The sequence below is a fragment of the Plectropomus leopardus genome, chromosome 2 (genome assembly GCF_008729295.1).
Source record: "Plectropomus leopardus isolate mb chromosome 2, YSFRI_Pleo_2.0, whole genome shotgun sequence".
Taxonomy (NCBI): Eukaryota; Metazoa; Chordata; class Actinopteri; order Perciformes; family Serranidae; genus Plectropomus; species Plectropomus leopardus.
Window position 1 is genome coordinate 28,484,428 of NC_056464.1, and position 14,246 is coordinate 28,498,673.

The 14,246-nt window shown below is 36.9% G+C and overlaps 1 protein-coding gene across 1 annotated transcript in view; it reads right to left on the minus strand.

The window, feature by feature from the left end:
• Positions 1 to 10,891, minus strand: part of cfap20dc (CFAP20 domain containing) — a 40,918-nt gene extending 30,027 nt beyond the window's left edge. Inside the window, exons 1-9 of the mRNA XM_042506580.1 lie at positions 10,871 to 10,891; positions 10,599 to 10,688; positions 9,341 to 9,434; positions 9,182 to 9,254; positions 7,983 to 8,097; positions 7,654 to 7,801; positions 7,127 to 7,273; positions 3,172 to 3,344; positions 2,949 to 3,057 (exon numbers count right to left, since the gene is read on the minus strand). Coding sequence (XP_042362514.1) covers positions 2,949 to 3,057; positions 3,172 to 3,344; positions 7,127 to 7,273; positions 7,654 to 7,801; positions 7,983 to 8,097; positions 9,182 to 9,254; positions 9,341 to 9,434; positions 10,599 to 10,688; positions 10,871 to 10,891 — 970 coding nt within the window. The remainder of the gene's footprint in view (positions 1 to 2,948; positions 3,058 to 3,171; positions 3,345 to 7,126; positions 7,274 to 7,653; positions 7,802 to 7,982; positions 8,098 to 9,181; positions 9,255 to 9,340; positions 9,435 to 10,598; positions 10,689 to 10,870) is intronic.
• Positions 10,892 to 14,246: the final 3,355 nt, after the last annotated feature.

A 14,246-nucleotide genomic window follows, 5' to 3' on the forward strand; every position in this document is an offset into this window, starting at 1 on the left:
CAGCTCTGTACTCAAAACAATCTTTAGGGGCCACTATGGAAAACTGAGGGTTTGGACAGTTGTGATATTAGTACAGTTGAAACCGCCACTTCTCCCCAGGTCAAATTGATCCTTATAAGCGAATAATTATCCTAACCATTTTTTTTTTTCTCTTTTCATTATTTCTCTTGCAGATTGCCATCAAATGACATTTGTATATTTATCACACTGATATAAAGTAAAGAAACTGACCGCTTTGCTATTTACTGAATTTTACAGATTGTTTAAAACAAAATACAGCTGTTTCTTTACGGGCACTTTCTGTGACCAGGCTTTATAACCCAAAAAAATGTGGTCTGAAGACATGTCCCTTGCCAAAAAATAGTCTTGGTTGGTTGCCAAAAACTGCAAGGCATTACCTGTTTTTTTGTTTGTTTTTGTTTTAGTTTTTAATGAGACATTTTATCGAAAGTTGAAGGCCACATTTCTAAGACCACTCACCTCCTTTTTTAAAAACAAAAGACATGTTTATGCCATTTTCAATGTATCTAAATTATATTTCTGTCTCGTCTTTTTATGTTTGTGCAGCTTTCAAGAGCCATAAGTCTATATTCAAACTGTCTCTGATTGCACATGGGAGAAGTGGCATTCAGGGCTTTTTGCTAAAAAAAAAAAGTCTGACGTAGTCTGAAAAATAACATAGTGTATGATACTAATAAGATCTAGTAGTGGATGAGTGGTTAAAACACAGGGCTTTCATTCAGTAGGCAGGGTTCAAGTCAAAATTCATTTATTTTTGGGTCGTGTAAGTGAGTTGGTAGGATGCTCAGGAAGGACGTCCAACCAGGTAACGTCAAAGATGTATGCACAAGTTTAAGGAACTATCTTTGAACCGTAATGGGACGTCTTAATAGGATGCTCAAACAACAGCCATTTAACATCTTGATGTTTGCTGGGAATCCAACTGAAAAGGGCAGCTTCAACCACAAGACTTTTCCCCCTACACCTTCATTTATTTGTCTCCATCACTAGCAGCCATAAGGTTTGAGAGAACTACGTTTTTCATTGAGAGAAAGTAACTTTCTTTTTCCAGTCATGAGTTCAATGTCAGTGCAGCACTAACACCACACAGCCAGCTGGAAGCAGACAGGTTACCACAGGGTAAAGTATCATGGGAGTAAAGCTAAAAAAAAACACTGAATTGAAAACTGTGAGACTACTTGATGTTTATAAACCAATATCCAAAGAGCATTTGTATATATCTACGATTCCATTAAACTTTTTTGATCCATATAATTGGATGATCACTGTTACCGTGATCATTATAAGTGGTTTCCGCTGTATCTAGTTTATAATTGATTAAACCTGTGCAAAAATGTGAGAAAAGAAAGCAGGCATTGCTCGTCCTAAAAAATTTTTTCTAGCTACAGGACTAATTTTCTGGAAATTTTCCAAAAACTTGTCTGTCCTCGGTTCAGCTACATTTTAGTTCATTTTCACATTTTCTGCTCCTTATTCCCACCTATCAGTCATACATATACTGGTACACCAACTCACTCCCTTTGCCAAATTGTCTTATGTGCATAATACCTCCCTGCCAGCTCCCTTTCTGGCTCTGTTTGCCTTCGCTGATTGCTTACCTATTATTGACTGTGCTTTTGAACAAAGACCAAGTAATCTGCCTTTTATGATATCTGCTCTACCTCTGCATCCTGTGGATGAGTCCATATTACAGCTTAGACTCTAAATATAACAATATCTCGCTTTCTTTCTTCTTCACCATTATCTGCTTCCATGTTAGCTGCTTCTTATAGTGCTCCAGAATGAGGAGTAGCTTCAATATTTGGCCAGATAACCGGAAGTCGGTTGGCATGGAAAGCACACACAACACAAACAACAAGTTGGACCCAGATATGTGCAGTACCTTGTACACAAAAATCACTGCTAATAGTCAGCTTTGGTTCAATTTTCCTACACAGCCTTTCATCACTGAATCTAAAGACTTCTGGCCCATCATGTAAGTACAGAATATGTCAGAATACAAAGACACACAAAAATAGAATAAAAAGACAGAAAATAATAATAATATTCTCACTTTAAGTGCAATATATATTTTTTGTATTTTGCTTTTCATGTCTATATTTAAGTACTAATCATGTATGTCTGAACTTGTGTGTGAGTGTAATTCACTTTTTACCTTTTGCCATTTACTTTAGTCTTTTATTCTTATTTTCCACTGTCATTTGATCCCTATTCAACTATTGAATAATAGTTTAGATTACTGAATTTATAATTTTTATATTTTTATATTTTTATAACTTGTCAAAATTGAATTGTATTCATTATCTGTAACTGCTTATCATGTTAAGGGTCGCAGGGGGGCAAGAGTTGATCCTACATGACATTGGGCAAGAGTCGGCTTACACCCTGGACAGGTCGCCACACTGTCACAGCGCTGACACATAGAGACTCAACCATTCACACTCACATTCACACCAACGGCCAATTTAGAGTCTCCAGTTAATCTAACTTGCATGTGTTTGAATAGGACAGGAAGCTGTAGAACCCAAAGAAAACCCATGACAACCATAACAACACTGTGAGGTGACAGCACTAACCAATGCACTACCGTGAGACCCAAAAATTTTACAGATACAACTATCCTCTGTTCAAATTCAGTTACACATATCTATAAATTGCATTGTAGATATCTGTAACTGAATTAAAATATAAGTCAGTGGTAAGTCAAATTGTAATTAAGTTAGTTAAAGATATCTACAATGCACATTTTCACTCATAAGAAATTAACATTTGATATCAACACTTAGCATTTTGATGAGTGAGATGTTGGCTTAGAATTCTAACTCATCAAAAAGCCTTTATTTCAGCAACTGATAGACCAGGACATGTATAGTTGTAGAAAGTATGCAGAGTTGTTAAAATGACTATGGACTTCGATTCAAATTTACCCTCAAGAAGTATGTGGGACGGTTCTCTGTGTGATAACTTGTCACTCTGCGTGGCAATGCTCTCACTTTCTGCAGTAACTTTTTGGATCACTTTACTGGCTGGGGATCCCTGCGGGGAACAGTAAACAAAAAGAAAAACAAGTTCAAAGCCGTGTTCTATTTTGTACTTATGGTAATGTATAACATAAAGGGATATATGTTATTATGGGATTCATGAGATTACCGCATTTGTGATTAAGAGTACACTTATATCCGTTCCATCTGAGGCTGCACTGCTTTTTTTTCCAGTTTGAGGGGGTGGCCCTGAGACCCTGGAGCCTGACGCTGCGAGTGAAACACCCTGGGGCCTGGATTGTCGATAAGTGGTTGATCTTGCAGTGGTAGATTGATCAGGAACTGCAAAAAAAATCCCATTATACGTTGACCAGTAGTGATTTTGCTTTTTGGATAGGGTTTTCTTTGAGGCATTTTCTTACATCTTATGCTCATACATATTTGAAGGGCGTTTTCACATCTATAGTTTGGTAGACACTGTGCGATTTGGGGGTGAAGTTGCAACAATTTTGCATTTTTTTAATAGCTCAGATTAGTGTTAAAACTGCACTTTGTCAAGTGCACCAAATATCATAAACAAATGAGACTGTTGCAATCAATCAAATATTTTAAAAGAAGGCAAACAATATGAGCAGCCGACAAGACAATCAGCTGTTAAACATTTCAATCTTTGAATGAACCCTGATGAGGGAGAGATTATGATGTGTTGTCCTTGTTACACAGAAGATGAGAGAGGCATGCTCATAATAAATTATGGATTAGCACTGTTTTTTGGTTCACTTCCTGTATTTTGGTCGGATCACATTCTCACCTCAAGTGAACTGAACTCTAGTGCATGTGGAAGCGAACCAAGACCCGCATTTTGAGGCAGACCAAAGTTCATATGAGCTTTCGCACCACCCCCAAATGAGCTGAAATTTTTGACAAAACGTTGCTACGAAGGGTGACAAAAAATTCAATATCAGACATCTATGCCAACATCAGTTTCACGTATAATGCTGACAACAGATGATGTTAATATTTTGTTGGTTTTAAGTAATTCTGTAAAGTAACCAAAAGCCAACGTCCTCCAAACATCTCATGCTAAGGTCAGGTATGGATAACAAACCTATTTAAATTCAATGTTTGTTCAAGGTAAGAGTCTCTAAGAGTATATTTCTGATATCATATTAATGCCTGGTGTTGGCTTGGATAGTTCATATAGATTAGAAGTCGACCAATATTGGTTTTTCAGGGCTGCTACCAATACCAATTTTTAGTAGTTAGTGAGACCGATTATGGATATGCCTTTACAATAAAAATGAAAATCTTTCTGTCAATATTTAGAATTTGGAATATAACAAACTCCAACACAAAACTTTGCTTAAATGCCTTCAGCAAATGCTTAATCAAAACCAAAACCTTCAACATCATATACAGCAAATTCCCATCAACTTTTTTTTGATAAAGTCAAGTGAAATTTTAAATAAAAAAATACATAAAACAAATAGCTCCCTGAGGTTTTACAAAGTAAATGTTCCTCCCATGCTGACACTTTCTTTGCACTTTTTATTGAATTAATTTATCGGTGATCATTAAAATAAAATGCAGACACAAATAATCTGCAAAATGCAAAATATTGTCTCTAATTATTGGCCAGGCTGATAGTCTGTCAACCCCTGAGATGATAAATGTAGCCTTAAAGCATGTTCAGTGTGAAGGCCGCAGACAGGCATTTTAAAGATGAGTGAAAAGCCGTATCCGAACTAGCCACAAAGACCTTTTAAAGCTGCTGTGGCTGATTTTTTTTAAAAATAGTAAATAGAAAACTTTAAAAACATTCCTTTTTCTTGCTTTGGATTTGAGCCCAGTGATTACAACATGTAGTTTATAGTTTAGGTTGAATATAAATTAGACTCTACTGCTGGTCTGATTGAACTGGCGTTTTTCTTTAATCTATCAATCTGCTCCATAATCATCATGTAAAAATAATGGGCTCTGGAGGGAGCCGTGATAGGGCCGCGACCTGACCCTGCTGTATCTGTGCCAGGGCTCATTAGGACCACCACCGCTGATGCTAACAGAAAAACAAACTTTCTTTCTGATCCTCATCAGAGCAGAGAGCAGACACTTTCATTCCACAAAACACACAGGATCGTCAAGATGATACAGACGGAGCCGAGTCGGATGCACTGAGAGGGAAGAAAAGAAGTCGCACTCCTTTGAAGCAGCAGATTCGACACTCACAAATGACCCATGTTTACAGTAGGAGTGAGTACATTTCAGTGTACTTCAGATCTGCAGATGCCCATTAAAGAATTTAAAGAATGTGGAAACAATAGAATAAAAGAATTAAATAAGATACATGATAGCTGATAGACAAAAGAATATTTTGAGTTGTGATTTTGATCTGTGAAAATTCACTGACCTTAAAACAGAATATCTTTGGTGTAATGGTATATTATATAATCATGGTTTGTTAGTTGGCTCCATGACAAAAACGGCTGTAACTTACTTTTAACAGTTTCTGACAGATTGGTACTGAAGCAACAATATTCACCAAGCAACTTGGTCACAGCTAAATTGGATGCCTACTCTAATAGCAATCATTTTAATTATGATTAGGAATGTTATGCTAATAATGCAGATGCTAATTATGAAAAGCTATTCCTTGTGCGTGGTTACTTCTCTCTTCTATGGGCACTGCCAGTTGACTAAACATGACTTAGACAGCTGTCAGAACAAATAAATAAGCGTTGATAAAAAAAGGCCACAGAGGCGGCGGAACTGGATTACTGGTGCATGTCTCTTCATATGAGGAGATAATTGCAGCTCTCTAAGTACAGGTGAGGTGCAAATGAACACAAAAATGAGGACCACAGGAATTTCGTACGAGGAAAACAAATCGATTATCATCCCAATCGCAGAAAACAATTTTTCCATGTGCAACAATTTCTGGAACACAAGTCTTTTCTGTGCATAATAACTGTTTCACTGGTAGCTGTCGGCTGATATCCTGTGTTGTTTAGATTTACACATTCAGTTTATCAGTCATAATTTACAACCCGTTGTGATGTATCATAAAAGACATGCATTAAATGGACAGAAGTAAGTGGACACCTAAATTTTAAACTTTCATGTTTTTGTTTAACAACTCAAAAACATTTTATAAAGCCATGTTTGCCTAAACCCCCCTCAGCATTTGTATTTTGACTGAATACAGATCTGACTGTAGTTATAGTGAGAGGGATTTCAAAATTTTGTCTTGTTATCTGTTCCTTGTACAAGGACTGAGCTCTGTAAGAAAGAATTTATGTGCTCTGCTTCCCTTGCTTGAAATAGCATTAAAAAAGTATTTAAAAAGAAAGACAATAAGAAAATTTGTCTCTCTGCCTGAAGAGCACAAGGATAAATTAATGGGTTGGTATTTGTCATTGTCCGTAACTATTTTGATATTTAAACATGTTAATGTAAAATCTTTATCTTTTTATTGTGGGTTGAAATTAAAAAAAGAAAAAAAAGGCTTTTCATATCATATCAACAATTCTAGTGTGGTTCTAACTGCATGTATATGTACTGACTTTGTCATCGTGGATAGTGGCAATAATGGATGGCGTGATACTGGGGCAAGATGCCTACCAAGCTGCAGACCACTGATCGAGACCAAAAAAACAACACCGGCTGTTTTTCAGCAAGACATGTGGCATTTACAGCCATTATTGTGGCACCACAAAATATTTTCTTAGCGTAAGCATGTTTGTGCCTGAATACAACCAAATGTTAATCACTGTGATGTCGAAGTTTAGTTTTAAACTTCCAAACATGCTATGCTATGCTATGTAGAAGTTTTTTACATAGCATATACAAGGTTTGCATAAACATACGTTGTATAATGCCAACGTTTATTCTAGTGATTGGGCTGGGTTTGCTAAAGTTGTCAGAAAATCTTTGTGCAGTAAAACATATTTGCCTCCAAAATGAAGTGGAGTAGTAAGGTAGTAAGTGTAAAGTCGCACAAATTGGAAATACTCAAGAACAAGTGCCTTAGAATTATATGTAAATATACTGCTCAAGTAAATTTACTTGGATACTCTCTACCACTGCTCATTTATTGATTCACAATCCTGTGATTTGCTCTTACCTACCAGAGTCAGAACTCAACAGTCCAGCCCTCACATCTGCCTTTCGCAAATTCTCCATGTTCAACACCTGAGTGACGTGCTTTACATCTGATGGGAACTGACAACTGCGCGGGATCAAGTCCATGAGACCAGCTCCACTTAGAAACATATCTAGATATGAAGAAAAGAGCAGTCTTAGATTAAGCTAATCATAGAATAAACCAAAACACATCATCATGACAAAATATCACGCAACAAAGTTAAACACTTTGATCCACAGAAAAATACAAATGACAAGCTGTCAGTACTGGCGAGTAGTGTAGGTGTGCACTGAGTAGCTAGTGCCCAGTGCAGCTGTTAGCTCTGCTGAGCCATGTCTGAGTTAAAAAACAACCACCACTGATCTCTCAGCCAACTTCCACAGAAAACAGCCAACTGTCTCTCTCTGTCTCCACATACAGACACACAGCTTTATATAACCTCAGAACAAATCTACTCACAGTGAAGCTTTAAAGTAAGCTGATAAACTCTGTTTTAACATTGATCATTACCATCATCTGATGTTCCTGTGGGCTCTGTTTTCATGGTGAAGATTCTGCGGACTTTACAGGTAGCAAACAAAGTGATGCCATCCAGTGTCAAAAACCCCTTGAAGAGCTCATTGGTGAATGATGCAAGGTCGATGCACAGAGTAGACCACTGAGACAGCAGAAACAAAATGATTTTGCAGTAAAAAGGATCTCTTAGAGACGCAGCTCAATGCCTACTAAAAATATGAATACGGATATAAAAAACAAAAACACAAAACAAAACAAGAGCTGAAAGCATATCCAAAAATATTTTAAAAAATATATATGTCAAGGATGAGTTAGATACTCACAATACTGCGTTTCAATCCTACAAAAGGTATCTTTGCATGCAAAAGAGTGGCAGACATCTCTTTATACACTGTTGATAAGTGAAGTCTTCTTTTCAGGTGCTCTGAATCAGTGATCCTGTAAATAACAGAAAACAAAACATGAATTATCACCAGCATTAATCATTAATGTCATTAGGAAAACCTGAGGAGACAAAGCCACAAGCTTTATTGGTCTCTAAGGTGAGCTCTCAAAGGTGCTTTCACATTTATTTAGTACCATGAAATCAGCCGTCATCACACATTCGAAAGGAAGAACAGCAATGCCAGCAAGACATATATCCCCAGATTCTTGAAATGATATGTGTGGATAAAAAAAAGTAGATATATGACTTTATAGTGAGGAATTACTTCATTTTCTGACAGTTTGTCCTCCTAGCTTTGTTTTCTATATGGCCCCCATGGCATAACAAAATTTAAACAGCAGCATCTATACTGTATACCACAGCCTGAGTCTGTAATAAACTGAATTTCATCACGAAGTAAATTCACACATGAAGAGTTTTGAGCCCAATAAAAGACTCAATAAAGCCTTTAAATATAGACTTCTGTAAAGTCTTGATTGCACAAACACAGTTTATGAATATAAGAACATTGGTAACACACAGTGACATTTAATTTTCTATCATTAAACATCTACACATTATGTTTTACAAATGTGTCTTGTTCCTTTGTATATCAACTTGTAGAGTTTACTGCTGCTAATGTAAAAGCCGTCTTCATAGCAAGTAGTTTAACATCATCTCAATTATAAATGATTATTTAAGCAAATTGCAGTTCATAATAGTGATTGCTCCTATAATCATTTTTCCAGGTGGCTCAAGGGGTTTTTATACTAGATGTAAACAAGCTGTTTTTTCGTTTAATATTTCTTTAAGTGGTCTGAGGGTAATTTACTTTAATTTAACATATATTTTCTATATTTTACTCTGCAGTATAATATTAACTATATGCTAATATAAGGAAGTGTGAATCTCTGTTCAGGATTGCTGTGACTATCATATTGAGCCAAGCTGACTGAGTAATATAAGTCCTTTCTCAACCACAGAATTAAAGATTTATTGAGATCTACAGCAGCGCACGCTCACAAGTGTTGTTCAAGGTGAGCTGCAATGTATAAAGTATAAAGAAGAATAAAAAAACATTGAACTTGCTGTACTTACACAAGCTCAATTGAAAAATCTTTGCACTGGGGAATATTCACTTGAAGGACCAAGAATCTTTGGAGAAGTCCAACTTATTAAAAAAAGGAAAGAAGTGAATTAATATCAACATGGGAACAACAAAATAAAGTTTACATGGGTGCAGGTGTGGTGACTTACGAGACATTTTCCCACTCTCTGGCATTTGCATCTTGACTGTCTGGCTGCTTCCCTCCAGACAGTAAACAAATCCCTTGACTTCTTTATTGTACTCCTAAGAGACGAATTAACACAGACAGGACCTTGCTAGGTCTACACAGCCTTGCTAAGTATGATGACCAGTATTGAGTGCCTATAGTGTGTCACCGAGAGCAGACTGCACATGTTTTTATGAGACCATATGCTGTATATGAGGTTTGAAATGGGAAGGCTATGTGTCAAGAACACCTCTATAATGATAAAAAAATCCATTGTGAGTGCACGGAAAAAGTGGTTAGAGTGACAGTGTTCCTTGGTATCTACAATAAAATGATCACATAAAGTGAAGTTTCTGACTTTTATCTAACGCAGTTTATTTATAGTCTGTATTTTCAATTATCCTGACAGTTTACAATCTCTTATACAGCCTAATTTGCAGCATCCCAAATGTCCAAGTGGCAAATGAAATTGGAGGCTGTAAAGCAGGGATACTCAACTTGCTTTGCTTGGAGGCCAGCTCTGAAACATGACGGGATTCTGCGTGCCAGTCGCAGCAGCTTCATACATGTTTCTAGGATTTTAGGATGTGTCTCTGATTTTAGGACATTTTCAAGATTTTAGGATGTTTCCAGGATTTGAGGACATTTTAAGGATTTGAGGAAATTTTGAGAATTTTTGGAGCATTTCCAGGATTTTCAAACATGTCTAGGATTTTATATAATTTCTATAATTTCAGGACATTTCTAGGATTTTAGTACATTACGGGCCAAGCCAGGACCTCTGAGGGGGGTGGTAGATCCTCCACTGTCACTTTTTCTGATAAATAAGCCCCTTATTTCTACTAAAAGTACAAAAACAATTCCCTGTGTGAATTACTTTACTTTGGGGGTCACCAGGCACCCTCTTGGGGGCCAGATTTGGCCCGCAGGCCATAAGTTGAGAATCACTGCTGTAAAGGGTGACACCCATGGGAACTTGAACAATACAAAAACAATATAACCCTGCTACAGTGTAAATTCAAAGTTAATGTTTTGATACACTGTTCCTGGGATAATCCAACTGTATGGTAGCCTAATCATTTAAAATTGCTTAAGTGTATGATGTTTCTTAGACTGCAGAAAGATAATGTGTTGCTGTCTATCCAGGCCTTGTTTGCTAGCTTGATCGAGATGACATATTGCTAGCTAACTTATGTGTCATCACCATAAGAACAAGCAAACTAGCAGCCCTGAAAACTCACCTTATGTATGGCTGATGGACCTCCACAAAGCTTCCATTTTGCAACAGGGTCTTTTCCTTGTCCACTAAAGATCTCAACCACAGCTCCACCCTGCGAGAAACATGGTAGGTTTCATTTAGATTAGCTTGCATCTAATATTATGCTAACGTTACATCCGGTTGAAACTCACATTAGCCTAAAACAAGAACATGTTATTTACAAAGACCGTGGCTTTCACGAAATATGAGGCCAAAGTTTGTCTGATGAGCGGTAAATAGATAAAATAAACGTACCTGATAGTTATTTCTGAACATGTTACGTCACGTCAACGGTGAAAAAAAAATGTTGTGCTATTTTGCCCGGATAGAATATATTTTTACTATCTGTTATGTTACTCAAAAGCGTTTAGCAAGGATTAGTGGGAACAAGTAACATAAAGGTGTAAAAATAGGAAACCGTTTAGCTAACACAAGATAGGTCGCCGTGGTTACCTGACGCTCCTGTTGCCTGTAGCAACCGATGACGGAACCAGAGCCGCGACAAGGGAAGTTCTAAATGCTTCAGCGTCACGTGACTCACGAAGCCGTCAGGTAGTTCCTGGAAGTTATTGGCGGGTAACCTGAATACAATATACAGCGAGACAGAGCTCCGATTTTTGGTGAGTAGCAGTCAATAACTGCATTGATTTACTCGATTGTCGATTAAACGGCTGTGGGCTGAAGCACAGCCCCCGCTGCGGGGTTGTTAAATGTGTTGCTGCATGTCAACAAACAGACAGGCTATGGCATAATAATGTATTGACCTGCACAAGGCTTTGTTGTCATTTTGTCAGTTGACATTGTGAAAGAGAAAAGCTGTTGAATGAATAAATAGGCCTCCACACAAAATACATTATGACCATGTCAAATAGCATGTTGCTGACATGTTTTTGACATGAGGGTAAGATGGGAAAATATGCACCCATCCTGTTAATTCCTCTCCTAACCAATATACGGTACTAAATCTACTCTCAACACATGTATTGCATGACAACATTGTCATCTGAAATGCTGCATTTTTTACATCTATTCCACCAGAACCATTTTAGGGTAAACTGCGTGTAAAAAGGGGAATAGTTATCTATGTAGGATGTATTTTCCAGCATCCCTTATTATTTATTTCTCACTGTTTTTGCACCTTCTGCTCATATATTATATTCAATTTGCATTCTATATTATGCACAGCATGAAATTCATTACTCCTGCACTGCTCCTACACTTAGATTTAATAACTTTACATTACAATACCTGCACTGTCAACCACCTAAATGTGCACTACCATCATAAGTATATCTACTGCAGTAACAGCTCTCCGCATTAGCCCTGGGACTAGACTATTATTTCACTACTGTGTGTTTTTTAGTGTTTTTAGTTAGATATTTTGTATTGAGCTGGGGAGCATCTTGCCCTGGGCAGTACTGGGGCAAAATGCCCCTCAACAGGATTTTCATTTTTGTGCAGTAACAGAAAAATTGGCTCAGCCAATTTGTTTACCCAAACAAAGTGTTGGATTATGCATCATCATCCTGCACATGCTAAGGCAAGTATATATATATATATATATATATATATATATATATATATATATATATATATATATATATATATATATTTTTTTTTTTTTTAATGTTTTTTTTTGCAGGCAAATTGACTTTGTTCTAATGTGAAGCATCTTCCCCATCTTCCCCTTATGTTATTTGAGCCTGTTTTTTTTCTTCCCAACTGCATAGTTTATTGCAAGTTTTCCCCTTTTTTCTTTAATTCTAGTTTAGTTTATTTCCAATTTTTATTTCCAAGTCTTTCACAGTCTGCTTTTAATTAATAGTTTTCCCAATAGACATTTTATTTCATGTTTTTCATGTTTTCACGTTTCAAAGTCTTTATGTGTCAGTCAAGACAGACAGGGCCGAGGTGACCGTCTCAATGAGCAGACAGGACAGTAGTCTTGTGTAGAATGGCTTTTATTTTTTTAAATGATGATAGCAAATATTTTCGATCTTCTCCCAAGTCATCACTGGGCTCATCAAGAGCAAAACAATAGCTGTTCATAACAGATAATCACTATAGGGTTCATTGAGTGTGATAAGGGATGTTTCAAATCAAACCTGACCTAAAGATGTTGCTGAAAAAAAAACCAAACAGTTAAAAATAGACCTGTTTTAAAGTTGTATCTTCTCTTGAAATGCAAAAATCCATTATTGTGTCATTGTCGCTTGCTTTGTTTACCCTGGCAGCAGGACTATTATGAGATCAAAAAGATGTCTTTTTAATTAGCTACTGAGGGAGACCACATCCGGAAGTACAATGGTATGGCTTACCGCTTATTAACATTTTTTGCATGTATCTGACTTCAAACGTAAGGTGGTCTCAGTTATTTATGGATATGGAACAAAAGACGACACAAAAAAGAAAGCTGTCCAGTCACACCTATGACTACTGTGAGTTTTATTGTTCCTGAACAACTACCACAGCAGCGTTTAATATCACTGTCTCCATTTGCATTTTTGTGGATTTTTTTGTGTTTGTGCTTGTTGTAGTGATACCAAAAGGCTCCTCTGATGTAGCAAAAATTGAGTTTTTTTTGTCCTGAAAACATTTTCAGACTGAATGACAAGAATGCATCATAGAGAAAAGAATGCAATACACAGAGCTAGGATCCCAAATCTTCCATAGACACTTCAATCAGTTAGTCAGAGAGATAGGTCAAAAGGAGTAAATGGATTTTCAATATGATGTCACAGTACTGGTGGTATCAACTCTGCAAAGTAAAATCAGTCTGAGAGAGTGCATCTTGTATACATGGATGGATTACAGAATGGGCCCACCGAGCACAGGCCCACTGACCTAAAGTGTTAGGGGCCTCCGTGACCTTCAACTGCAAATTGTCACTCAAATTAAAATAAACTGACCGGAAAAAAAAGACACAAAATGACCTCAGAATGATCCCAAAGAGACACATAATCAGTAAAAACACAAAACAACCACGAAATACACAAAATACCAAAAAAACACACAAAAGTACCCCAAAGACACGCAAAATTTTCTCAGAGACACACAATGACTATGAAAGGACACAAAGAGGCAAACAACTATGAAAGGACACAAAAAGACAACAAAGCGATACAAAAATGACAAAAGAGACACAAAATGATCTCAAAGAGACACAAAACACCACAGAGACAAGAAAATTACCTGAAAGAGATACAAAACAACTACCAAAGAGACACAAAACAACCAAATTAGATACAAAATAGATACAAAGTGAACTCAAAGAGACACAAAACAACCACATGGAAGTTCAAAACTATAAACAGATACAATAAGAAACAAAATGACCTAAAAGAGATACAAAATGACTACCAAAAAGACACAAAACAGTGACAGAGATACAATAATGCCCTAAAAAATACAACAAAAGAGACATAAAATTATCACAAAATGATGCAAAATGACCACAATGAGACACAAAACCCAAAAAAAGGATGCTTAACAACAACAAAGAGGCACAAGTCCACCGCAAAGTCTGTCTGTCTTGCTTCCAAGAGAGGTGGTGGGGCCTTTTGCATATCTGTGCCCAGGGGGTCATCTTGTCATAATACGCCATGCTTCCAATTGTGCCTTTTGAGGTCTT